The sequence below is a fragment of the Larimichthys crocea genome, chromosome X (genome assembly GCF_000972845.2).
Source record: "Larimichthys crocea isolate SSNF chromosome X, L_crocea_2.0, whole genome shotgun sequence".
NCBI lineage: Eukaryota > Metazoa > Chordata > Actinopteri > Sciaenidae > Larimichthys > Larimichthys crocea.
In genome coordinates this window covers 21,606,366-21,634,186 of record NC_040020.1, presented here as the reverse complement: position 1 = coordinate 21,634,186, position 27,821 = coordinate 21,606,366, and the positions used below count along the sequence as shown (strand labels likewise).

Below are 27,821 nucleotides of genomic sequence, written 5' to 3'. Positions count from 1 at the left end.
CTCTCTGTGTCTTTTTCAGGGTTATGCCTAGTCAGGCACATGATTTGATTTGATTTTCTCTTAAATGTGTACTGGGGCTGCATGTTGGTGCAGTGGTCAGAACTGTACCATGTGTCAGCCCTGTCATCAATTGTTGACCTGTCTGGTCTACCCCGCCTCTTACCCATTGTCAGCTGGGATGGGCCCTTTCTGATAAGGATCAGCAGTTATGGAAAATGGATGGATGTGTATTGTTGATTGATTCACCAGCACACACATAATTTCAAGGAATTTCTGTCAGCAGTTTCTACAGTTCAAGAAAGAGATAGGTAAAGTCTAGTTTCAATGTTTCATCAGATTCAGAGGAGGGAACGAGTGAAGAAGACCAGCTGTATAGAGGGACAGAATAAGGATGGCAACAGCTGCAGTAATGATTTAGATTCACCACTAGAGAGGAGGAAGCAAATCAAAATGATTCTAACTGAATACTGCAAATTGTTATGAAGATCTAATGGTTTTGCTGTACATGTTTCTGTCTAGTGTAGTGTAGGAGCACCATATGGAAGATGGTCAGATAAAAACAATGTACTGCCATTGGGCAAGATTCTATCATCTTCCTTGGGATCAGCTCCAGCCTTCCACAAACTTCCAAAAGTGTTAGATTTGTTTACAGTGTTTAAATGTGAATATATAGTTTTATAAAGTACCATATTTTCTGGACTTATAAGCCGCTACTTTTTTCCCACACTTTGAACCATGCGGCTTATACAAAGATGCGGCTTTTCTATTGATTTTTCTTCACCCACCAGGGGGAGCTCTAACAGGAAGTGCAAAAACGAGACAGACAGGGGAAGTCAGTGCAAAGAAGAACACGCTAGTTTTTATTTAGCACATGCAACATAACACGCCCAACAAATTATTTACAGCAAAATATTTTCACCCCCTCATCATGGAAAGCACACGAAGAAGTTCGTATGATGCAGCTTTTAAGTTTAAGGCCATCGATTTGGCTATCCAGGGAGGAAATACAGCTGCTGCATGTAAGCTTGGCATTAATGAATCCATGGTGAGACATTGGAGACGGCAGCAGGAAGAACTCATTCAATGCCAAAAGACGACAAAGGCTTTCATTTTTACTGCCATGTTACAGGCACTGTTTGAAAACAATCAGTTCCGGTATATAAACAAACATTTACGGTACAAAATCTTTCTGTGTATCCGGTAAATATCTAATTTCTCAACCTGGTTATCGGAGGCTTATAGGGGGGGGTTTTTTTTTTTTTTTTTTTTTTTTTTTTTTTTTTTTAAACTTAGTGGGTGCGGCTTAGGGATGCAAATTATCGATTAATTCATTAATCGTTAGTTGATTGACCTTATCGATCAATTAATGATTAACTGATAAGCAGCTTTTTTTCCTGAGAACATACATTTCTCACGGTGTCTTTAACAGAAAGCTAAATATTGCTTATATACTGAATAAAAAATGCATGTTATATTCCTCAACTAATGTTTTATTGTACCAGTGTAAATTCTGCACAGAAAATTGAAATACATTAAAAAAATAATTGTGCACTGGCTCACCTGTTGCATGTGAAACATTAAGCAACATAAAATATTTTTTAAAGCTATACAATATGGGCTTAGCCTACACAATATTAAGCCTACATATCATTATCTGGTAAAGTACTTAGATGAAAAACTTGAAACATAGCAGCACCACTTATAATCTCCCTTGTTCTGAGAAGGTCACAGTAAGATTACTAGCCCTGGAAACTTACAGTAACATGTAGTACTGAACACAGCTTCAATCATCCCTGAGGAAGGTGACAGTAAAATTAGAGGGCCTCTATTAAACAATTTCCCGCAGAAATGTTGAGAGTGACGAGTGAGCTGAGCATGTTTATTTACACACAGGAGCAGATAGCGATGACGCGCTAGCAATTAGCATGTTAGCATTAGCATGTATTTAATTCTTAGTGGCTAATGCTAATTGCTAGCACGTCAGCACGCCTGCAGGTTTTGAAGGTGGTATCTTAGTGAACTCGTAGAGCTGCTGAACTTAAAGTGAGCACCGCAGAGTTTAACTGAGCGTCTTTGTCATCATTACTTAGTTTGAAATGCTCCATACTCCACTCCGGGTCTGTCGCCGCGTTACGTTCAGGCGTTCGCTGTGGCCTAGATTAAGCAATGGCGCCCGCAACTGGCGACACCATGAAATCTCACTGAAAAAACTTCTGTGGAAAATGGCCCTAGATTCAGTTAACTCGATTAAATTAATTTAATCGATTAAATTCTTTTTGACGATTAACCGATTAATCGATTTACTATTTACATCCCTAGTGCGGCTTATATTCAGGTGTCATCTATAGTCCGGAAAATACAATAGTTTAAAAAAAACTTTGTATGCAAAACATGAAAGACAGTAGTAAATAATTGTTTAATTTTATGTTAAAAGTTGGCACATGACCTAAAAAAAATGTTAATTCCTACCCTAAATGAGCAATGCATCTTGGTAAATGCAGTGTATTTTAGCCCAGACACATAAAAAAAAAAAGCAATTAATTTATTTTCCAAAAATATTTTTATATGCTTGCCCATTAAAGGGTTACTCGAAATTGGTCTTGTCTCGGAATCGACTGCAGGATGACAACTGTGGAGATGTCACCTCAATGTTTGTGCATTTTCTGATTTATTTGTAAACTGTCTGGGATGAGCCATCAGCTAAATTTTCCTGAATAAAATTTGGTTTCCTGCAGCAAATACATTCTAATACATGCTTAATTTGATTTAGGTAACATCAGGAGGTTTGCCTTTGAATAGAGACTAATAACTACTGTAAAATGTAGCTAAATGTATGTGTTTTGGAGGAAAGCATGGCATACTTTAAAGAATGTATTTTAATAGTCTCTGGATGCATTTGGCCAGAGATACATTTTTACAGTGTAGTGTTTAGGAAAAAAATATGCTAGGTTTAGACAGCTTTGTTTTAAAACAAGGATAGACAACATGCTCTATTTCCCTGAACCAAGTCAGTCATTACTGGAAACAAGATTTAGGGCTATTAATCCATTAATCTCTTACAGCTATAGTAAGTATGTTAAAGGTCCAGTGTGCAAGATTATTTAGAGAATATAGCAGAAATGGAAACACACTGGTCCTTTAAGAAATGGTCCCATAGAATGTTGTTGGAGGAGTGTATGCTGATAGAGGCTGTCTGTTGGCAAAATTTGCCATCTTGACTATATTTCTGTTTAACATTTGACCATGGTAGTGTATAATGGGTTTACTGTATCAGTGTCTTTGCTCATAGCATTGATAACAATCATGTCTATAGTAAATGGAAGTATCCCTTATAAGGTGATTCAACCAGACAGCAGAAGATATCTAAGAGTAATACATTAAGCTGTTACTTAGATAATTCGTCCAATCTTCTATGAGATATGATCTGATTTTGTTTCTCATTCTTTATCAAGTGACAACAAGGACTTCATATGAGACATGACACCTTGTTGACTTTGGCACAATGGATGTCACCAATATTACTGTGCAATATGTCCATGGTGCTTCCACTCCTAGTTGTAATTTCTATATATTGATGAAATGACACATCTAATGACGGTGGAGAATGTCAGCATCTTTAACTTGAGAGTGTAGATCTGACTCTGGATTTTACCCCTTGGCCTCATTCTGTCAGCCCTGAAGATAGTAAAGTTGTAAAGCCTGACTTACTCATCGAGCCAGTTCTTTTATGTAGGCACCCCTTTCCATCATGTTTTAGCGTGTAGTATGTCTTCTTTACTTTTGACAGGATAATGAAGAGAAGTGGAGGACTAAAATATTTTCTTGTCAGCCTAAACTTACCCCTCCTCGTCTAGCTCTTTTTCATGGTTGGATTTCAGGATTGGATAAGAGGCCAGCAGCTCATTTTGTGTTGCAAAGGGTATAGATGACCAGAGTAGAAGCAGTGCCTCACTCCTGTAGGGGAGAACAATTTTGCCATCTGTCAACCTTTTTTCTGCACTGCCAGGTATGTGTCCTCTTTTCCCCTTCTGGAGATCAGTAAGGTAATCTATCTAATCTACCTTTTACTTTTTTAGAAATCTTGAAAGATGATTTCCTGTGTATGATAAATCACAGGGCAGGTAATGCCCTGACAGACTTTCTCTAATACCTCACATTCAGGAACATTGGGACTGAAGGGGCCTCTCCACTTAATGAACACTTACATCTGTCGATACAACTCAATCCTGATTAGGATTTAGTAATCCTGTTAGGTTTGTGCAAATCTGTTGTTGTCTGATGACGATTTAGCCTCTAGGGGCAGCGGCTTAGAATCGTGCCAACCAAGTCGAAAGGCTAGACAACTGTTTTAAATTTATATCTGTGCAACTGACCTGTTCCTTAACAGTGTGATGGTCTAGGTGTCAAACTTGGAACTTGTCCCAGCCACATGGCTTTAAGATATGGTACTTTCCATATGCGGTTTAATTTTTACCTGCTATGTCACTGCTATGTCACTAGGTCTTCAATGTGTATATCATTATTGTAAATAAATACGTTTATTTTGCTGATTGACCGACTTTCTTGATACCAGCACTCCCTTGCTCTCGTTCACTATGTGAACTATATCTTCTTATCATTTTATGTCTCACTATGTCTATGTTGCTCAAGCGATGTTTGCTTTCTCCCACTCTTTTGAGCCATCAGACAGAAATAAAGTCAGAACACAACAGGTCTAGTATCATAGTTTAGCCCATTAATTCCACCTGGACAGTGCTCATCTTCAGGCTGACAGTGGTGGGTTTGACCGGTCTGATTATTGGATTGCATTTCGGGAAAAATTAATCTGGCTCAACTTTCTCCGCAGCAGGTTGTCACATTTTTTTTCTGCCACAGCCAAAACGCACTATGCTCACTCAAATGAGTTGGAAAAACCTGCGTTTTTGCTGCAGCGTATAGTCACAAAATCCATGCTTACATTTACAATTCATTATTTTTTCTTATTTTATATGATCAAGTTACCCTCAGTACCATCATTATTTTGAAGTTGCTGTGAACACATCTTGCATCGGTGTGATGCTAAGTACAAAGAGTCTGGAAATATCAATGTTTTGCATAGTTTGTCTTCATACTATAAAGGCACATGGCACTTACAGATAGACAGTAAATACCACACAGGATTAAACGTTTGACCTTTGTTGCATGATGTGACTGTTCAGGAGACTAAAGACAGCAAAGACCTGTTAATCACAGAAAATGTCTAATCTGTTCTGTCGGATATGTTATAGACCCTAATCTCAAGAAAGGAAGAGGTTCTTAATATCAGTGAGAAATCAAGGGCAAGACAAAACATCAGTCAAACATCAAAGCTTGTTTTTAAATTTGGAAATGCCAAAACATGTGGATGCATACATTTATGTCCTAACCCAAACACATGTTTATGTGAGAGGGTTTTCTGTCTCCAGACTTTATCTCTAAGCTTTACCACTAGAAGACTAATCCCAGCAATAGGTTAGGATGGAAGAAGGATAGATTGCGTTGTGTCAAGTATCAGTGTGTTACATTACGTTAGTGTGTCCCGTTTTGTTCAGAGTGGACCCAGTAATAATATTAATGATGATAATAATCATAGTCATAATCATAATCATAATCATAGAAAAGGTTGGCTAGTCTAAATATCGGCAGAGCTAAGGTGGGCCGGATGACACCTGGGTGCTTAAATAAGCCATCTGTAACAGCACCCACTTGTCACGCTGCTAATTGGGCATAACTTTAAGCCTTAATATAACTGAATGGGTGAGTTACAAAAAACTCACATACACATACTTAACGCAATTCTTATTTGTCCACAGAGGAATCCTCCAAAGCCTGTTTTCACATAAAAAATACTTTGCAATTATTGTTGTTGGTTCCTAACATGTCATCACAAGTCCCCAGCATTCACCAGCATCAACAGCCTAAAGGAGTGAAAGCAGTCAACTGAGTAGATGTAGCCCAAAGTATGATATCAACTTAACACAATTAACCGTTGATATAACTGATCCTTAATTGTATTAATCCAACCAACAAAACCCCCCATTCACACCCACCCACAGTAACTGATGGCATGATGACCCCTCAGATAATATGCAGATTGTCTGACCTCACAAAGCTGCAGTGGAATAGTTTGTTCCCCCGCAATATTGGTTCTTGTCCTAATGTAGGTCTTAAAAAAGCAGTTTTGTTCACTACAACTGCGATGAGTGAAGCGATGAATTCTAATGTTTACAGTTTTTATTTTGTTAAATTTTAAATGGCAATTCTTTTGAATTAGGGTGGTACCACTTAATGACACAGAGGTGCCTGATGATCCAGTTCTTGATCCAAAATAACTAGGGTGCAGCTTGTTGACAGTGCGAGTACCCACTACAAAAAATTATCCCAAACTGGAAGGGCATTTAGGTATCTGGATGCTGATAACTGATCTGCTAATTCATTGTGGTTCAACAGTTCCGTCACCAGATTGTCTTCAACAGTGCAAATTTGAAATACTTATACTTAACTTGAGTGTGTCCATTTTATGTTACTTTATGCTTCTATTCCACTACATCTCAGAGAAGGTATTGCACTTTTTACCTCACTAATAAACTAAATGGTTAGTGTTTTGAATGTGTACTTTGTAAGACTTATTTTTACTTAAGTGAGGAATAGATTTCTTTAATTGATTTTTAGTGGGTTAATACTTTCACTTGCACAAAGGATATGGATAGTTCTTCCACCTCTATAAAAGTTAATAACATAATTACCACAATTTGTCTGTTATGCCTCAGTGAGGTAGATGAATGGTTTCAACGGGTGTGTGAAGTGCTAAACAGGTTTGCCTGCCTACAAAGAAAGTTCAGTTGGACAGTGACACGATGGTTGTGGAGAGAAATCGAAACACTATAGTACTTACGTTGGACTCACGCAGCAACACATCAATTTTTGTTACTCAGTTTAATGACAAATCAACATATCCAATGACAACTTAAAAAACAAACAAACAAAAAAAACAATGACTGTCCAATCAAAGTCCATGATATTCTAATGAACTTAAATGAAAGCTGGGGCAGTCACAGTGCACCTGCTACTATGGCTACGATCCCCTGAAGAATGGAAGAATGCAGTCCGAGGTAAGGCAGGACATGCCTACAGTTTACAATTCAGTTAATTTTGACAAATTATTAACAATTATAACTCTTACTGATTGCCATAGTAGCAGGTGCACTGTGTCACAACGGTGATGACATTGTTAGAACCAATCAGAAGCAGAGTATGGCATACGCTTCATACGCTTGCTTAGCTGTCCTTCGAACATAAATAAGCCAATGGGAATGCACCTATGGAAATCCCACCCACCAGGCACGTTTGTGTCAAAACCGCAATCAAAAAGTCAGGGAGTGCAAACGAGAAGGCTGGAATCGTAATCAAAGCAAAGGCAAAAACAAATATTTTACACGATTGCTCAAATGATTTCATTGCAATCTTGTATTTTATAATTTAATTTTTTTGTTTGATTTTTTTTATTTGGTATTTTGAGTTGTAATTTTTTGCTTGCTGTTTTAAAAGTATTCTTTCAACTTTTTGACATATAAACCAGCATGTTTTTACTTTGAGAAAGCGGTCCTCATGAGACCATGAGTTGGAATTCCAGACAATAAAAGCCAACTTCCCAAGTATCTAAGGAAGAGATTCCTGCACACAAAATCTGATGGTGGACAGACAAGAGAAAACAGACATCCTGGGATGTGAGGAAGGGTTACAGCAGTGTGTTCCTGGACAGCGTCACAATCAGATTTATCCAGCTGCACCTACAGCAGAGAAATTTCCACAACAATTCGGTGTCAAGTAATTTGCTTTTTTCACTTGTAGTATGAACAAAGCGACCAGGATCTTGAATTACTTGTATCCTTAAATGAAGTGATTTGCTTTTTTCGCTTGTAGCATAAACTAAGCGACCCTTACAGAGAAGTCTGTATTGTAGTAGTTGTCCACAACCTCCATTTGGAATGGGGAGTAAAAGCTCTGTCGAGGTTGGACTTCCAGAGGGGCCGATTGTGGATGTTACGAGAAGGAAATATGGGGATAAAGTTTAAAATATTTAAATGTCTGAACAGCTGAGTTTGGATTCCCAATAGGGGGATTCCTCAGTTTAAAAACATATTCGTGACCCGGTGGATGGAACATACTTCCACGGAAACGCCTCTTTGCAGACCGAGAACACACCAGCGGCTGAGAATCCAAATTAAAAGAGGTATGGGGCCCTTTTGAAAACCCAATTTTTGTTGCTGTGTGTTGTTGGAGGTCTATGACACTGGAGTCCCAAAGAAGTTGATGCCATCCAATTATCAATATTAAAAGAAAAACTTTTGTCCTTTTTTTTTTCTGTTAGTGATTAATCAATAATCAAAAGGGGGAATTGTAATAGTAAATTCAGTTTCTTTGTTTCAACCACTAGAGATGTCCTCCACAACATCCCCCCTTTTTAACATAAGATACCAGTTCCTTTTGTCTTTGTAAATTGTGATGCCTAGACTCAACTTTGAGAAATTTCGACAACACTGTGTATATGCATATTTGTTATAACTGTGTTTAAAAAATAGCAAGTTGACAAGTTTGCCAACAGCCAAGCATCAAGCAAATGCAGAAACAGAAGACATAGAATCCAGCAAAACTTACTTGCTAGTCCAGCAGTAAGAAGCCCAGCTCAGTGCCAACAACTAAAAGGCAGTCCCAGAGTTACTCTTGTCTGGATCTCCATCTTACTCACTCTGCTTTTCCTCTTCTTAGCTTTTTCTGCCATCTTCTTAAGCCTAAAATACATGCATGCGGAACGGCTCCGGAACGGCCCTGCCACAGCGACAGAGCCAATACGTTTCCATGTTAGTCAATGTGTCAGCTCACACAGTCTCCGTCCCCACTGCGTATGTGTTGCCCTCCGCAACACATACGCAGAGCTTCTATTTTTCATGGACGCCGGAGCATGCTGCATAAATTTAGCACAGAGCAGACCGTGCGGGGAAGAAAATCAGCTACAAAATACAAAATAAAATTTTCAAAATAAAATACTCTGTGTTCACCGCAGATGGAGTTTCATTACAAGAACGCGTCATAATGAGCGGGGCCGACGTGAAGTCAACAGGTGAGGGGTTTTCAGGCGTAATCATTTATGACACCTCACATCCTTTTTATAAGGACACCAGAAAAAAGATGCGGCGTGGAATGCCATTGCAGGAGTCAAAGAGACTACAGCTGGCAATATCGCGCGATAATGCGTGAATTCGCGAGATCTCGTGCGTTCTCGCGATGCTCGGTAGCCGGCGGAGACGCACCTGAGCGCATCACAAACGGATCATGTGTGAGTTGGCGGACGGCAGAGTACGCAGCTGTTCCGGAGTGGAGCCGTTGTGAAGCCGTTCCGCATGCTGTATATTTAAGGGGTTAGGTCTCTTCACATCTCCCATGCTCTGCCTCTGCTAAGCCTGGTTAAAATGTCTGCTCACCTGGCCCTGGTTCTTGGCATTGCTGTCGCCCCCCATCTGTCTCTCTTTCCAAAACACCTGTGGTACTAACAGTAACACTCCTGCAATGCTGTGAACTCAGTCTGGGCCCAGGCTAACAAACTGAGCTAACATGAACTAACAGCAGCTATAGTTTATATCAGTTTGTTTACTGTCCATCAGGAAACTCAGTTTCCAGATGGAAAACCAGAAAGCATTTCGAGAGAGAGAAAGCATTGGTTTGTTAAATTAAAGGTAGCATACTGGATTGTTTTACAGTAATACAGGACCTGAAAGCTAATAAGAAAATTGCTTTAACAATGTTTATTAAAACATGTGCTTTTGTATTGCATGGATTAATAAAACTGTCCATCACTCACTCTCATTACTGATTTTACTGCTTTTATGACATACTAAAAGAATGAATACACACACTGAATCATATAAATGGGAAACTGGAAACTATAAATAAATAAATACTTGCCATGAATAGAATGTAAAAATCTAATCTAAATATCTCAAGCTGAAATAAGTAAAACAAGAAGGACGACAACTTTATTGTCAGAGTTCAGGACTGATTCATAGAAACTTTAATGCATTTATTAATACAATTATAGTATAAAATGTAGTATAATTACATGTGTTCAGAAATGTAAAAACATGTTTAAAAATTAAACATTCACTGTATTTCTATACAGTGACACAAATGGAATGTATAAAGCAGTGACCTTAATGAGGAAAATTGCTTTTAAAGACATCACATTTTCAGATTTTTTAAGATAAAAACTTCCATTATCCAATTATTTGTTTTTGTAAGTTACTGTTTTTGATTTTTTTGAGGTAGCATGTATCCTACTGAAAACATGTTACAACATATTTGTAACACCTGAACAGTAACTTCAGTAGCTTCATTACATTTATTGAACACTGACTCATTCATACCACTTCTGACTCTTCTGACTTGAGCATTACATACATTTATTCATACATGAATATCACTTGGATGTTGGCCACAAAAAATGAGGCATTTTAGAAACATGGGTAATGGAAAGATTTGGTGCATGCTGAAAGTTTTGAAAAGCTTTTCACACCTAAGAGATGTTTAAAATCTTAAAGGTCCAGTGTGTCGGTTTTAGTGGCATCCAGTGGTAAAGTTGCAGATTGCAAGCAACTGAAGACTACTCGCCTCATCTTCCTGTTCCAAGCATGAAGGAGAATCTATGATGGATGTAAAACTCTTAAAAAATGCAAAAGGTCCTTTCTAGAGCCAGTGTTTGATTTGTCTGTCCTGGGTTTGTAGAAACATACTGGTTCAACATGGCAACATGACAGATGACCCGCTCACTCTGTAGATATAAAAGACTCATACTACGGTAATAAAACACATAAGAGTTCCTATTTTCAGGTTACTATACACTAATGATGCTTATTGCATTCCATTTCTGCCAGTAGATCCCCATAAATGTTATACAATGGATGTTTAAATTGACAAAATGTTTCAGCTACTGCTCAGCAAACTCAAAGTGTAGCTCAAAGGTTGAACAAGCGCCCCACTGACATCTACTCATTGTTTGTCTTAGGCTGAAAACTCATACTGCACCTTGGCCATAACAAAAAGTCCAAAACAAAAATACAACTTAATCTCTTTGAAGTAGTTCAGCATATTTGATAAAGTTGCATGATTCTTCAAAGTGTCACCTAGATAAATGTAACAACTACTGACTCCTCCTAAGTGTATCATGCTGCACTTTGCTTATTCAGGCACTACACATGTTTTATTAACCTAGAAATGACATGGAAGGGGTTGATTTTGTTGAAAGGAGGAGCTCAGTTTTGTTCTATAAATTCAATAAATGGTGTTTCACTGTATATGAGGACAAAATAATAGATGGGATGCCAAAGAAGATATAAGATTATTTAGTACTTATTAAACAGAACCTCCTTCACTGTGCATTATTACATTTTTATTCACTCAGTTGTTACTCTATGCTACTCATAGTAAAGAGGGCCAGGATAGTTCTACCTCAGTACCCTTATGAAGTGGCAACACTATCACCCCACAGTGATGTTTTATATCAACAAAACTAATGTAGGAACAATTAAACAACATAATGATGGTTTACATCTGTGCCAATAATATTTAAATGAACATAGAAGCCAATTTTAGATGCAAGTGCCTCCTTTTACTTCTTTTTTAATGCTCACCAATTACTAAAGGGCTAAGAGGCCAACTACCCTGTAAGTTAACACTTTACTTTTTACATTACTTGGATGTCCCCTGCTGAGTGGTCTTGTACGAAGGGAGGAAGGGCAGGTACTGGAAACATCTAAGCCGTTTTAAAACAGCATTGCAGAAAGGGATATCATAGCACGACTGGTCACACGTGTTTTTGCTTCCCTGTTGCACCTTGTCCTGCCAGCTCTTTATTCCCCGCTCCTTGTCGGTGCCTGTAAAAGATGAATCAGCATTAGAAGGTAGTGATGTTATGCTTGTTTGATACTTTATTCTAGAGTTGTCACGATACTAAAATGAGTAACCACGATACTATACCAGACAAAGTATCGCGGTTCCGGGTATTATCGCGATACTGCGGCCTTTTTTTATTATTATTATTTTTATAAACTGCAATGTATTTGTACAAGTTAGTTTCAAACAACGACGTTTGTTTTTTAAGCAAAATTAGTGTTGCCACTGACGAAGACGCCACGGCAGACTCGCTGCTCGGGCCCGGTGCTTCTGCCATGGTGAGTGTGTTGTCTCGTGTCTGGGCGAGACAGAACTTTAGCTTGTTGTTTGTTTTGAAGCGAGTTTCTATCGAAGCGGAGCTGTCTTCGCGGAGTTTGTTCTTGCCGGCAGAAACACACGAACAGCCAATCAGCTAACAGACGGGCGAACCCAGCGTGCGGAAACAGCCTATCATATCCCTGGACGTCACCAGTAACAGGCAAACAGCCAATCATTCAGCAGCTGTGTAGTTCGGTTGCGGTTCCATGTTGGTTTGTTTACAAAGGAGTAGCATGCAGTGAGAAGCCGGGAGGAGAGCAGAGGCGGCCGCTATGTAGCGGAGACTGGCACCGGTAGTATAGTAATCCACGGTAGTACCGTCGTGTAAAATTTCTAGTATAGTAGCGACGGTTATGATTTGGCACCGCGGGGTACCGTGTATACCGTGGGTATCGTGCAACTCTACTTTATTCTTAGTATTTTGTCATATACCTGGAATGGTGTTGTCCAGGATAAACCCAAAGAATCCTCCGATGAACATATGTGTGGTGAAGAGCACTACAATCACTTGGTCCAACTCTTTTATTCCTGCAAACAGAAATAAATAAATGTCATTTATTAATTTGTTTGAAATAACATTTCAATAGCTTGTGGAAAAAAAAAAAATCTTGTAGGGAGATTCCCTTTGCTCTTGCTTCCTCCTCAGATGTCAGAGTTCTGCTTTAAGTTGAAGCTGAAAGAAATAAAAGCTGCCTTGAACCAAAACCAAAAACAACTGGGGCCTGACACTAAATCCTTCTGGACAGGATAACAGCCAATCCACACGCAGTACACGTGTGATTCATCTGAAGGATGCATGTCATACCTGGCCAGAAAAGCTTTCTCGGTCAAAACAACCCATATCTCTGCATGCAAAAGACTCTGAGCCGTATACCTTGAATTTTACACGATGCTAGGTATTGTCAAGTGCAAGACATTCAACGTTTCATCAAATGACATTCATGAAGCAAAGATTAAGCCCAAATAGTAGTAGGTGTTACATCCACGTCTGTGCTGCCTATGGTGTTGCTCTCTTCCCCTCTTTGTGTGTTTCTACCTTCCTCCTAGGGGCGGGCCCCAGTCGCAGGCAGTTGCTGCAGCACACACCTGAAGCTCATCTGGTCATTACTCCTTCTGATGAAATACACCAGTTCTCCACTCACTCTTTGCCAGATCTTTACAGTTTCCCCCATGGTAACTAATCAGGCTCCTCTTCCCAGTTGATCTTACTCCCAGTGCTTTTTTCTTGGTTCTCCTGTATTTTTTCCCTCCCCATGTTTCCTGCCTTGTTTTTTTGACATTGTGGTTCCTGTGCTTAAGATCACCAACCCCTGCTCAGCAGCTGCCAGCTTGAACCCGCTCCTCTCTCTGACCCTCTCCCGGACCCTCACCTCATCCTCACCGTCGTCCTCTCCCCCTGTCGTGTCTCCCAACCCCCCACCTCACTTCCCACAGACCCAGTCATTGGGCCACAGAGATCCCCCCGACCTTCAGCCTGAGGTCTTCCCCTGTTTTTCTGAATAAACTCTGTACCATTTGTGAACCCAGCGTCCTCCTCTTTGGTCCGATTACCACCCGTTGTCATAATGGGAAGCTAAATGATCAGTTTACCTAGTTCACAGAATAAAGAAGACATATTTTCTCACTTAGCCTGAGTGATATCTAGCCAGTACATACTGTATATACTTTGGGATAACTATATCTGGAGAGGTGGAGGCTGGAATTTTTGATAAACCACAGATTAGATCCAATGACAATGTTGTATGTTGTTTTTATTTAAATGGAATAACAGAATGGCTGGATCCCACCAGAGTGTGAGAAAACATACCTTAGAGCTTAATATATGCTGAAATATTATCTTCATCAACTCAGTGTAAGTATTTACAACACTTTTGAAATGAAAAAATGAATGAGAAATAGGTTAAACTAACTTAAAAAGGGAACATTTTGCTGGTTTTGCACTGAGCACCCCATAAAGGCCACATGGCAGGCCTGGTATAGAGTAGTTGTTATAATAGAGAGCACATTAAGCTAGGAGGGCTCTCACAGGAGAGTCTTGTGAAGTCTGCTGCTCCACAGATATTCAGACTAATGAAAATTGCTTGGTGGATGAGGGACAGCCTCTGTGACTACCATGGCACTCCAATATCCTGAGTCACAGCTGGCCTTTCTTGTGGCATGTGGCCACGAGCACGAGTGAATACAGAGTGCCATTGAAGATCTGAATGCCTGTATGTCCGATTCCCAACTTTCATAATGCCCCTCAGGCAATAAACTGCTTAATGAAGTTGTATTGAATTGAATCAAGAATTGCAAACAGTGCTGACGTAGTTTGACTCTGAACACACTCTTGTTCAAAGAACCCATGCCAACAAAGACACTCAGACACACACACATTTCCTGCCCAGAGTGGCACAAGTCAAAAGTTCAAGGCACACACTCAGTTGATTTTAAATCCAACAGCCTGTACATCTAAAGACGTCTGGGTGCAGTTTGTTTACAAAGAGCGCTGACAGGCGTCCTGTGTGGCGCTATCAGCTAAATGTGTTGAGGCTGGGGAAGAACTTGGGGTAAGAGTGCTTTATCTGATCTGCACGGATTACAGCCACTGATATGGCGCCTCGCCAAGAGGATTGGAAGGTAAGCAGCCTAGACCTGAGAAAACCAGACAAACCCTCATGCTCAGTGTTGAACTCTGGATTAGCACCTTCCTGGGAGACAGTTGCATCACATGATTCATGGGATCAAGGTCTTATGTCTGCAGCGAGCTGTTTAATCTTGAGAATTGCTCTTTTGATGGTGCCTTATAGGAGGTGGTCAATGTGTCATCAAAAGTAGGGAATCATCAACTGATAGCCTTTTATTGATCTCTTAAAGGTTCCAAGATTTCTAAATGATCAGACTTGTATTTGTACAAACTCCAGATGGCTTAACTGCATCTGCAGGATTAATGTTTCACGGCTAGATTAATGTAATTGAGTTTTACCTGTTGCGTGTCTGTTTGTACATATATGAGTTCTTGGAATGTGTGTATTGTTTTTAGATAGAGAATTTGACTAAATTTACAACAAATAATTCACTTTTTTGTGTTTATTAGTATTATTTTCTCTACAGTTTAATTTGTCCAGTTCCTTTCTGCTTGCTCTTCTTACCAGTAAAGACACTACTGAAGTGAAATAGACATAATCCATCATCTTTGTATCTACAACCACTGCCATTTGTGTATACTGGAAGACGCAGCAGTAGTGGCATGCAACCACTAAACCCTGTTTAACCCAGATTAAACCAGGCTGGTGATGTGTAAGGACATTGCACTCTGTCACCCAAGAATCCTAATTCAAGTGGGAACCCTTGAACCTTTTATAAAAGCTGTCAGGTTACAAATGAGGTTCATAAATATTAATTCATAATTTTGAACTTTTTACAACCTACAACAACAACCAAATTGATTGTAATGGAAATAAACAGTAGAAAAATAAAAATTATTTGCAGAATAGATCTCATTAATACGGAACCCCTAAAGGGACATGGGGGAAAAAAAAAAGTGAAACGTTTCTAGTGAGCACAAGATACTTTCTCTTGCGCACCAGAAAGTATCTCGTGCTCACGAGAAAGTATCTCGTGCTCACGAGAAACCTTGGGTTAAGCACAGGCAGTTGGAGAGAGGGCTGGCTCAATTCGTGGCAGCGGCAGCTAGTAGTGGCATTTAAATGCCGCGGCAGCTGCCAGCGTCTGAGACAGCTGCCACGGACCTGCCGCTGTGTGTGTGTGTGTGTGTGTGTGTCACGACAGTTGCCGGGATCTGAGGCAGCTGCCACCGCCTTAGCGGCAGGTCCGTAGCAGCTGCGGTTGAGAGAGATGTTGAAACATTAATTAAAATCAATGCAAATGCTAATACAGAAATCACATGATGGTAATGTTACTTCCATCAAGTCCAATACAACAATGATTGTTTTATAAGATAAAAAATCAAAACAGATGATCAAAGCATCAGTAGTTGCCGTGGCAGGTCACCTGCCCCAGACACCGGCATCACTGCGACACAAATCGCGTAATGGAAATGCCAATACCAGGGACACAACACTGACGACTGTCTTACAAAATAAAAACAAATGCCCATAACAGCAGTATTTGCGGTGGCAGTGCCAGACACCGACACACACACACACACGCACAGCGGCAGGTCAGTGGCAGCTGTCATGACACACACACACACACAGCGGCAGGTCCGTGGCAGCTGTCGCGGCATTTAAATGCCACTACTAGCTGCCGCTGCCACGAATTGAGCCAGCCCTCTCTCCAACTGCCTGTTCTTAACCCAAGGTTTCTCGTGAGCACAAGATACTTTCTCGTGAGCACGAGATACTCACAAGAAAGTATCTCGTGCGCACCAGATACTTTTTTGGTGCGCACGAGAAAGTATCTTGTGCTCACTAGAAACGTCAATTTTTCCCCCATGTCCCTTTAGGGGCTCCGTACATTAAAGAGTTATGACTGAGATTTAAAAATGCTTATGGCCCCCCAACCAAGGTTCTGAAATATCAGTAGCATAACTGTGTTATGTATCAATAAATCATAGTACTGTCCATAGTGCTGAAGTAGACAGATAAAAGTGGATCAGAAATTAACAGAGCTTGTAGCAATTTGCGGGGGGGTTGGTCTTGTTCACTCAGTGTGAAGTTTTGTAAACATTGACATGTCATTACTTTTCTAGAGAATGAACAGTGGAAGATAGCAGCTACATGTCCTTTAGGATGTGTGCTCCCATCACCCCCTGTTAAAAATTGATAAATCCACCCCAGGGATAAGAAGCTAAAGTCACATCTATTTAGGATAAATTATCAAGATCAATCAAGAGAGCAAAACCCCCCACCAGTGCCACCTACAGGCCGAACAGCTTCCTACACCCAAATGAACACACAGTGGTTGACATGGTGGCACTGAGATACAAACTAACTAGCATTTCTACCCTTAAACTGCCAACCAAACAAACAAACAAACAAAGTTCAGGGCCATGTAAGACAAAAAGGTTTTCATTGCCACTTTCAAATGTAGGTTAAAGACTAAAGATGAACAAGTGTGTGCCATATGGGATTGTGGGATTTGTTAACGCATTGGCCTTAGAAGCTTAGACTGGCAATGTACCATGTGCCACTCCCCTGAAAGGGATTAACAGTCTGTGTCAATTGGCATTGTTTCTTGATTCGCTAAAAAACAGAACAGATCACACAGTCAGTGGGGTCGAAGCACAACTCAGATACAGATGAGATGTAGTGAAGTTACTGGGATGAACTAAACTAGGGAACAAATTTGATAACAGTTGACACATATTGGTGCTTGGAAATAAACCAGTGCCATTAACACGTCAACAAGTTATTATCATAGGATTAAGTTTACCCCACTCTGATGTAGTTCTCTGTCCTCCACCTCTATAACAGCCATGTTTTATGAAAGTTTAACATTTTTTCCTCTGGTACCTTGGTTTTTCTGTATAAAGTAGACCCTAATAAAGCAGTAAAAGGTTTTTGATGGATATCCCTATCTGTAACGGTTCAGGATGGTGCTTTTCAACATGTAAGCTACCAAATTTGCACGGTAAGACCATTGCTTTACCCACAGACAACTGATCACCTTATTTAGGCCTAAAAGAACAATAATACACCGAAATATATTCTCATATTACAGAGGTAACCGGACCTGTGAACATAATGGTTTTGTGTTCTTGTCATCTATGTTGAATGTCAGCCACTTGGCCACTGATGTGACTGATCATATTCTACCTGTCCCCCAATTCATTACACTCAGTCTTTCAGTGATGCCCCTATCTGATCATCAAATCTTATGGGCTGTTCTTAATTAGCCTTAGTGGTGGTTTAGACTGGATCAGGAACTGTGGCAAAAACGGAGGTCTTTCAATTCATTTCAGTGGGGGTCATGCATTTCCGCACCAGCAGTCCACTGCCCCACCACCAGACAACCCTGCTAAGAATTGCTGGAGTCCCTGATCCTTTCTGAATGTGCGCTTAGTCAGCGAGAACACATGTATGTTATGTCTGTGTGTATGGGTGGGTATCTAAAAATTACCTGTGTCAATGATGCCCGGATTGGAGTGAAACCAGGTAGGTAACACAAGACCACTGAAGGTAGAGAAGCCAAGGATGAGGAGATTACGGGAAGAGTTAAGGTCCACATACTGGAGGGAGAAAACAAGAAACAAACACACTTTTTTTTGTCGTTCTGCCTTAGCTGGCAGCCATCTTTTTTTTTCAAAGTTCCTTCTGAACTCATTTTATAATCTGGCCAAGCATTCACATTAATCTGTTCATAAGAGGGTAACACAGGCAAGACTGGGGGCAACCCAGTCTGTAAAAGTGCTCTGACTGATTCATTTGAAATCGTAAAAAACAAAATTTTTCCAGCCACACCTCTGAGGTCACTTCTGTTCTAGTAGCTTTGAGCTGTCATGTGTTTTCCCACTGAGGATTTCTTTCATTAGTCTTTTTGAAAAACTGAAATGTGATAGTGGGGTTTTCTGTCTATGCTAAATATGAGCACCTTGTCATTGCAACCAATTATTGTCTAAAAATAATATACTGTACAAGATTGTGAGACCGGTGACTAAGACTCAAGGGAGTGATAGTTCATCGCAAACAAAATAATCATTAGAGTATGGACACAAAACCCTTGAATTATGTTTCATCTTTTTTTACAAAGAGAAAAAAAAACCTTATGGGAAAAATACACTGCGTGGGTGAGACTTCTCTACCCCAACTCAGTATATTTAACTGATCCCAATATGATTCTTCTCTTTTTAGTTGTATTTCACAGGGTTATTGCCAGATCAGCACCCCTGGAGCCAACTATCTAGTTCAAGGAGTTTTGTGTCTGTGGGACATAACAGGTGCTTTAGATAAGTGTCCACCATATAAAATATGACGTTAAAATATTGAAATGTGTTTACCTGGAGGTTGGATATGCCCACTGCTGCGATCATTCCAAACATAACGAGGAACATGCCTCCAATGACCGGGTCTGGGATGGTAATAAAAACTGCTCCAAATTTTCCAAATATTCCCAGGACAATCATCAGAATCCCAGTCGTCTGGAGGACCAGTCTGCTGCCAACCTGGTTTTAAATGAGCACAGGAAGTCATTATCTAGTGTATACATGATGGGTTAATTCATTGCTCTTACCACGCTGGTTGTGTGAGTAAAATCCCTGAAAAACACGTTTTATTGAGCAAAATGCAATCATTCTGAGTTGGCTGTAGATGTGAATCATCAGAGAAAGCAGAGTCAGTAAACGAATTCAGGTCAAGCCTGCAAAGCCCATAAAACATTCAGTGGTAGCATCAGGTTTTATCTGGAGTGGAAGACAGCTCCTCAAAGATCAAGTGGCGGTATGCAGTCTGGGTCAGAAAATAGATCCGCTAGCAATATGCAGTCTTGAAAACTACTTTGTCTGTTTAAAAATTATTTTTAACTCATTACGAATAGTTTCTGAACTGTCCTTGCTGTGTTTTAGGAAAAAACTGCTTATTGGCTAACGACCGTAGATTTCACTCACAAGTATGTGTGCATGTGCGTCCACATCAGAAACACAGCGGTGTTGGGGCGGCTATGGGGGTTGGTGCACGATCAGGACCATGCAGCACCATTAATGTTTAGAAGTATTTTATTTACTATTGGTTAGCTAACACTATTAATAAGAATAAATTCAGAGACTTATTATACTCTAAAATTGTTGGTCTTACTTAAAAATGTACGCATTTATTTTGTATTCAGTGGTAAAAAATATTATATAGCTCTCACGGAAATACATTTTAAAATATGTGGCTTTCATGGCTCTCTCAGCCAAAAAGGTTCCCGACCCCTGCCTTAAAGAGTTCTAAGACATGAGAGATGGTGATTGTGACGTATACCTTGGTAATTCCGAGTGCAGCAATGTTCTGGCTGTAGGAGGTGGTGCCATTTCCAGTTCCCCACAGTGCAGCCAGAATACAGCCAATGCCCTCCACAGCGATACCTCGGTTTATGGCGTGAGTCGGTGGAGGAGGGGCACCAGACAAGCGAGCACAAGCGTAGTAGTCACCGATTGATTCCATGGTAGATGCCAAGACCCCTGCCATCATACCCAACACTGAAGACACACTCACTGTGGGCATACCCCATTGACCTATGGGCACAGAGTAGGCATACTTAACTTTTTTACATTTGCATTTAGTCATTTAGCTGACATTTTTTCCAGAGCGACTTAGGGAAACAGTCAAGGCACAGTGTGACTAAGGAATATTAGTACAGCAATAAGTACTGTGACAGTTCTAGAGGGGGGTAGATTTATTATGTCCAGTTGTTGATGGTAGGAGAGATGGTACTCTCTGAAGAGCTGAATGTTCCATATTTTCTTTTGACTGAGGGAATGTCTCACATACTGCTACCAGATCACCTGAGAAGCCAAGAGTCTCTTAAAAGACAGATGTGTTTTGCTTATACACCACCGAGGGATTTTTAGAGAAGCAATGGCAACATCTGCCAGACCAAAGGTTTATTCTGACACAACACCAACTTAAAATGATCTGTTATACAAACATCTCAGATTCAAATATCATCAAGATTTTATTTTGTAACATCTTTCAGGATTTTAATACTGTGAAAGCAGTCACAGCAGAAACCTAATTTTCTGGATGATAGAATTTCTCACCCAAATAACTCAGCAGGTGATCCAGTTGTACACAACTACATACAAAAGTATCTGGTCAAAATTTTAAATATTGTTGAATTTTTCCTTCACAAAATGGTTGGAAGACAAAACACTGACACAAAAATGGTATTTTCATCGCACAAATGTTCATCTCTACATGCTTTAATCTCCACATAATATCAACATTATGATTTCTTTAACAAGAAAGAAAGAAAGCTGGACACGTGAAGCATGAACCCAGATTCGAATCCCTGGTGATGCTTTTGACTAAAACAACCTCAAAGTATATGGCTTGGAAGCCAGTGAGGGATTATGTCCTTGTCAGAAAGTTGCATAATCAGACTGACAGTGAACTTCACAACTACTCAAAGATGATGTGTGCTTTAGTGCTCAAGTCAGCACACACACCAAATAAGTTCTCTATAACTTTTTTTGGAGTGGAGGACTGTAAGGGTTAGTCGTGACATGAATTCTTCATGAGAGTAGAAGAAGCAGTCACTGCACGCTTGCATTAGATAAATCTGTTTACATCATACATTCTTTAATATGCGGACCTTTCCATCTCATCAAGTATAAAAACCTTTTGGTACCTTTTTCATATATTTCAAATAGCTTCTACCCCACTGCCATCAGACAACTGAACTCAATCAAAGTCAATCAATCAAACTAATCCTACTAATTCTCAAATTAGACTCATCAGACCTATTTATTTTATTATCTTCTTAATTTATTCGGTAGTGCATTTTTTGTATGGTTTTACAGTGCTGTGAAATGACAATAAAGAGGTCTTGAATCTTGAATCTTGTAAATAGTCTTAAATGTTCAAACGTAATCATTTCCTTAACCAGGTGTACATTTAAGTTCATCAACATTAATACATACAAGCACATGATTATGGATACATGTGCATTCTACATACATTGTAATCTCAGGCACTTTGCTGCAAGTTTGTGTTTGCAAGATAGGGGGTGTTTTTTCTTTAGTGTTACTTCAGTGTATTCATGCCGCTGCAGGCCTAATTTCTTCTGGAAAAATATACAACTGTTGATGTTATGATGAAGTTATTAAACAGAAGACCAGTGTGTTTTCTTAGGCAGACATCAACAGGTGAACGTGTCAAACATTTAAAAAGATAAAGATCAGGTATGTGAACATCTTGGCTTCAATGGCCTCAAGGGGAAATTCTTTTTTCACTGAAGTTTTTCACATGTATTTTCCCCCAAATCCAACCACACACACAAAAAAGGACACAAGGCAAATGTGGAGAGATGGTGGAGTGATGGGCAGCTACACAGAGCAGCACCCTGGGAGGAGTGCCCAGGAGGTGAACTGGCAGCTCTCCAGCTATCAGTCCACCTTCCATACTTTGGTCCATGCTGGACTTGAACCAGGCACTCTGGTTTCCAGACCAAAATGCATCAAGATGCATAAATAAAAATGCATGTGTTCATATTCACGAATCCGTCTTAAAATACTAGCTCTGCAGTCAGCAGATTAGTCAGTAGTTTTTTGATTGAGATGCATAAGCTTGTCTTGGGTTTAACAGCCATCTTAATTATAAATGCCTTGTGTCCAATCAGGAGAATATTTTCATGCTCAAAACAAAATTTTTGTCACACATGAAACAAGTGGTTCAGGTTCATATTAGGATAACAGAATGAGTAGTTTTCATGTTTTATTCTGTTGTTATTGTTGTTGTTGTAAATATCTATAATTTATAACCATGTATGCATGTTGAATAGTCTTGCCAATAACATTGTGCACAATCTTAATAGGGAACATGTTGGTGCTGTTCCTGTTATCACTGTAGGTTATATTCTGTGGATTACAGAGTTTCAGTGAATGTACAGTACAAGCGCTGTATGCAATTAATCAAAAAGTCATAAAACTCACTTGCCATTCACATTTATGAATAAAGAAACTGACTCAGCAAGTAAGTTCTCTGAACTCCACAAATCCTTTTTTTTGTCAAAAGGTCCACCCAAAGAATAGATTTTATAGAAATGAGCACGTTCCTCAAAACAGATAAACCACATGTTAATCTTGCTCAGGTGGCTTCTTGTCCTTGTCTTTATTAAAACTTCTATCCTTTAATAGACCAGCTCTTATGACAGCCATTGTGAAATGCATGCTATACACTATACACTTTACTCCATCCCAATGATTGTTCCAACTACTAAAATCACACTATGATCTTGACGCACATACCTGGGTAAGGCACATGGAACCAAGGGGAGTTTGTCACAGCATTTAGGTTGATGTCAGTTCTGGCAGAGAAGCCGTACTCATCAGACTTTGAAGGGAGGACGTCAAAGACGGTCAATAGGAAGCAGACCAGCCAGGCACCACACATCCCGAACAAAGCCTGGAATATCAGATACAGAGTGTCTCACATATACAGAGTGTGCATTTAAACTGACATTAAATTAAGAAAAAACATACATTACTGAAACTGTTTTAAGCGACTCCTAACGTCTGGTGAGACAGTATTCACTGCACCTTGAAGAGTATTTGACTCAATTATGTTATACTCACCTGTATACCTAGCATCATTTAGCCTACTTGGTAGTCCAAAAAAAAGCCAAAAGCCAGTGACAGTCCAATGAATCATCCAATGAATCAGTCCAACCCTAACTGCAACCACAGCTGCTGGGTAATAATCTTCTGGAGCATAAGTTTCTGTAAAGGGACTCCTTTACTGAATTGTTTAAATATGAAAATCTAAAAGGCTGGAATGCTGGATCACAAGGACCAGTTTCATAATGAATAATGTTACTGTAATGTTTATCGCTTGCATTAAATCTGAGGCTGTGTATCTCCATGCGGCACATCATTGGCACTGGTGCACACTTCGGATTGCGTTTGCACGGGAAGTGCGTGGGAGTAAAGAGTTGCGCACAAGAATGCATTCAAATGTGGAGTTAGGAAAGAAAAACATGCCAGAAAGTTTTTATTTAGTTAGGATTTAGTTTATTTTTGCTTTGATGTCATCTTGACACCACCTTTAGGATCTGAGAGGAAGATGAATTGAATGAGATCCACAAATAGGGCATATTTTAACTAGAAATTATATGAATGATTGAAGTGACAGGCTGAGGTATACCATGCATTATACGGACACTTAACGATGAATAGGACTTTGTAAAAAAAAAAAAAAATGTGTGTACTACTGGATGATGGATTGAATAACCTCTTCATAAGCTCCTATGTAATCCTTGGCTTTTCATTCACGATATTTACCATATATTAAACTTTGCAGTTTCTATTGACAATAGAAACTGATGAATAAAAGATTAATCTTGTTTACTGTAAGATCAAGAGACCTGTGGGGATTTGTGAATGTGTAGAGCTGCAATACACAAAGCATTCCAAAGACTGAACCCTGGAGCCAAACTGACTCAAAATCTGGTCTTTGTCAGACCTTCTGCATTCAGTTTTCTGTTTTTGTCATTCGTTTAACCTCTATGACTCTGTATATTCTTTCCTCACCACCCTCCTAAATAAAACCTTCAAGGAGTTGTACAAACACACACCATCAAGGAGCTTCAAAGCATGGTCAACCAACCTCTAACCTGTTGCCAACATAATTTATTTAGAAAATATGTCACCAATGTCATATTTATTGATGTTAAAGTGCAAAACATGTGGCTCTCTTGTCACAGTGTAAATAACTTTTGCATGCATGTATCCACCAAGTTCTGACCAGTAGAGGATTATGGTTCATTGGATGCATGCTCAATAAGTCGATCCTCAGATAAATAAAGGTTTAAACACATTCTCCGTGTCAGCCCCTCACCATCTTTACTCGACAGGTAATAACAGTCATTACCAGTCATCGTTGAAGAGCTTAAAAACAGAGCTCACATGATCCCACAAAAGACTCGCATTGGGGTTGTGTTTGCTCAACTCAAATTCTGTGGATCGAGTGTAAGTCTGCAGTTCCTGTACACTATTTACTGGTAGGCTATATAAGATGAAATCAATGTACACTGAGGTTTCGATAATGGAGATAAAAACACTTATGTACTTACACATCTGCTTTTTTTACAATGAAAGTAAGAGACTGAGTTTAGATGAAAAATCTAGTTGCATTTGTTATCTAATGATTATATAGCACACACTGCCAGACTGGACAATTTAAATATCACTTTCTTGTATCTCGTTTATAAGTTTCCATTTTTTTTTTCTATCATTTTGGTCCTGGGTTTAATTCCTATTTCCAATTCCAATTTGAGACAGGAGATTACATGTTGCCTGTGTGTGACTGCCCCTTACTCCTACAACTCAGTATGTATTGCAAGGAACAGATTTACATTGCTTTATGTATGAATGTGTTTTATTTAAAATTTTCACTCCAAAATGATTAAAGTAGATTTTGCATACTTGATTGGCGGACTTGATAGGCTTGTTTCTGGATTCATTTTAGCAATGTATTAAATCAGGGCAAAGGGGTTATAGATAGATACAGATAGTGTCATAGTCTCAGTGTATTTAAACTAATGTTAAATACACTACAAAACATACATTACTAAAACTCTTTTAGGGGCTGCTTAAGGTCTGGTGAAACAGTATTCACTGCATGTTTAGAAGACCTTGAAGCTTGAAGGGTATTTTACTCAACTATGTTATACTCACCTGCATATCCAGCCTCATACAACCTACATAGCAATAACTTTTTAAATATGAAAATTAAAAAGACTGGAATGCTATCACCTGCATTAAATGCGAGGCTGTCTATGTCTCCATGCAACACGACATTGGCACTTGAATGCAGGTTTTATTGGCCAAAAGTCCTAAAATACTAATGTTTTTCCCCCCCTAGTGATTGAGTAGACTGTATGAGATGTGGATAATATTGCCAACTCACAGAGAAGAGCTTGAAGAGCGGATACTGGAAAACCTTCCACTTCTTATCCATGTAAGCAATCATTGGCACATCAACTTTGCTGAGATACTGAGAGAACAGGAGGATTAGACAGACCGTGCTGTGGGAAAACAGAAGACAAGGAAAAAAGTGTCACTCATAGCCTCTACCCGCCCCCCAAGGCTTGGCTTTCACCGGTAATTGTGCTCAAACATAGCATGATTCCATACATCACAGTAAGAAGTAGGTCCAAGCAAGTGTATACATGTAATTTTACACAACAGGTATGCCCATGTGATATTTGTCATTGTCGACAGCATTATTGGTGAGTAACAATGAAAGCGTCGTGAAAATGGGCATTTGAAATTTGTGAAAGACTTGAAACAGTTCACTGCCTTTGAATGACATTTCATGCTGTGCATGAAGCACTTCATGCTGTGCATGAAAACACTGCACACTGTGCATGAAATAGTGCTCAGGGCCTATGCAAGAGTCATGTTGTAGGTTAATCCTTTGTCCAAAACAGAAAGGTCTGCCAGACTCTGTATTATTCAGGCTGCAGACCTTCCCACTTAAATTACTTTCTATCTGTATCTCTCAGTTCCCCTTAGTTCCACATAATGAGCAAGTCACTCAGATCTGATTTAAATATTTACATTGTTTATATTCATGCCACTGCAAAATCAGCCTAAAAATTTTGTTGGTCACATGGAATAAGAAATACCAAATTCCAAGAAATCTTCATACCCAGTGCATGTTGTTGTTTTTTTTTCTTTGTTTGTTTTTTTGGTGCAAGAGATGGTGACATGATATAAGGGAGAATCTAGATTTCCCAGATAATATCCTTGCTAATATAATAAAATATCCATATAAATGATATATACTATGATATAAAGAAACTTCAAAAATCATAAATTAAGCATTTAAGAAACAGAGAACCCGTTTGACATTGACATTCCATTACTTTTGTAATATGTACATTTAAATGATGTATTGTCCCCGACCTAAAGGATCAGTGTGGAGGATATAGTGACAGTTTTTGCTGATCATATTTTGGAAATTAACTTCTTAATTTCCCCGCCACTGTGTCTGGCCAGACAGTGTTAGTATTTGTTGTGTGCTAAAGGGCGTTGAATAACAACCACACGTTTGTGTCTGTCTGTAAGCTGCTGGATATCCTGAACAGGGACTACAGGGCACTGAGGCTAAGAAGGATATATCACTGACTGATTACCATCCATATATGGCACCAGTAGGTGGACGTACTGAACCTTTTAAAACCCACAAGGATCACTCTATGTAATGACTTTAGTCTACATTATCTGGAGCTGGCAACAGTAAATGAAGACAGATTTCATGGAGTTGGACATGACTGGAGCAAAAGGTAAATAAATGAATGGAGAGTTAATGTGGAACAGTGAGTCGCAGTAGCAGCAGTCGTGTTGTTTAGGTGGATTTAAATAGTGGCCATGCTTTGATGAAGAAACAAAGTGTGAAAAATAAGGAGTGTGTAAAGAGGATGAATGAAATTTTAAATACTTTTTTTTTCTTGGAATGTTTCCTATGTGCTCCTATAGCTTAACTATACTGCATTTGCTCCATGTGCTGTGTTCTAATCTATACACATTAATCCTATCAAGCAAGTATTGTGATTTTATCATAATCACATTAATCCTATCAAGCAAGTATTGTGATTTTATCATAATCTCATTATGCTACAGGGCAGACATGCAACACTGAACATACACACAATACCTAAAGTTCAACAGTACCACTACAAAATAAAAATAATTTAAATGAGATCTTCTATAATAATAATAAAAAAAAATCAAAATTCATAAAGGGGACAGGTGACAAGATTCAAACCTAAACCTTTTGGATCATCATCATCATAAAAACATGAAATGAAGGAATGTATTTTGGAAGAATGGTTTGTCCTTTCAGAGATTTTAGGAGCGGCTGTGGCTTGGAGGCAGAATGGGTCGTCCACTAAGA

The 27,821-nt window shown here is 39.3% G+C and overlaps 1 protein-coding gene across 1 annotated transcript in view; it reads right to left on the bottom strand.

Annotated features, from left to right (window-relative positions):
- Positions 1 to 10,075: 10,075 nt before the first annotated feature.
- si:dkey-106n21.1 (solute carrier family 23 member 2) overlaps positions 10,076 to 27,821 on the bottom strand; it is a 48,425-nt gene continuing 30,679 nt past the window's right edge. The window contains exons 6-12 of the mRNA XM_019254608.2: positions 25,830 to 25,947; positions 23,171 to 23,327; positions 20,184 to 20,437; positions 19,223 to 19,387; positions 18,346 to 18,454; positions 12,715 to 12,810; positions 10,076 to 11,945 (exon numbers count right to left, since the gene is read on the bottom strand). Of these exons, the coding sequence (XP_019110153.2) occupies positions 11,761 to 11,945; positions 12,715 to 12,810; positions 18,346 to 18,454; positions 19,223 to 19,387; positions 20,184 to 20,437; positions 23,171 to 23,327; positions 25,830 to 25,947 (1,084 nt within the window). The 3' untranslated portion in view covers positions 10,076 to 11,760. The remainder of the gene's footprint in view (positions 11,946 to 12,714; positions 12,811 to 18,345; positions 18,455 to 19,222; positions 19,388 to 20,183; positions 20,438 to 23,170; positions 23,328 to 25,829; positions 25,948 to 27,821) is intronic.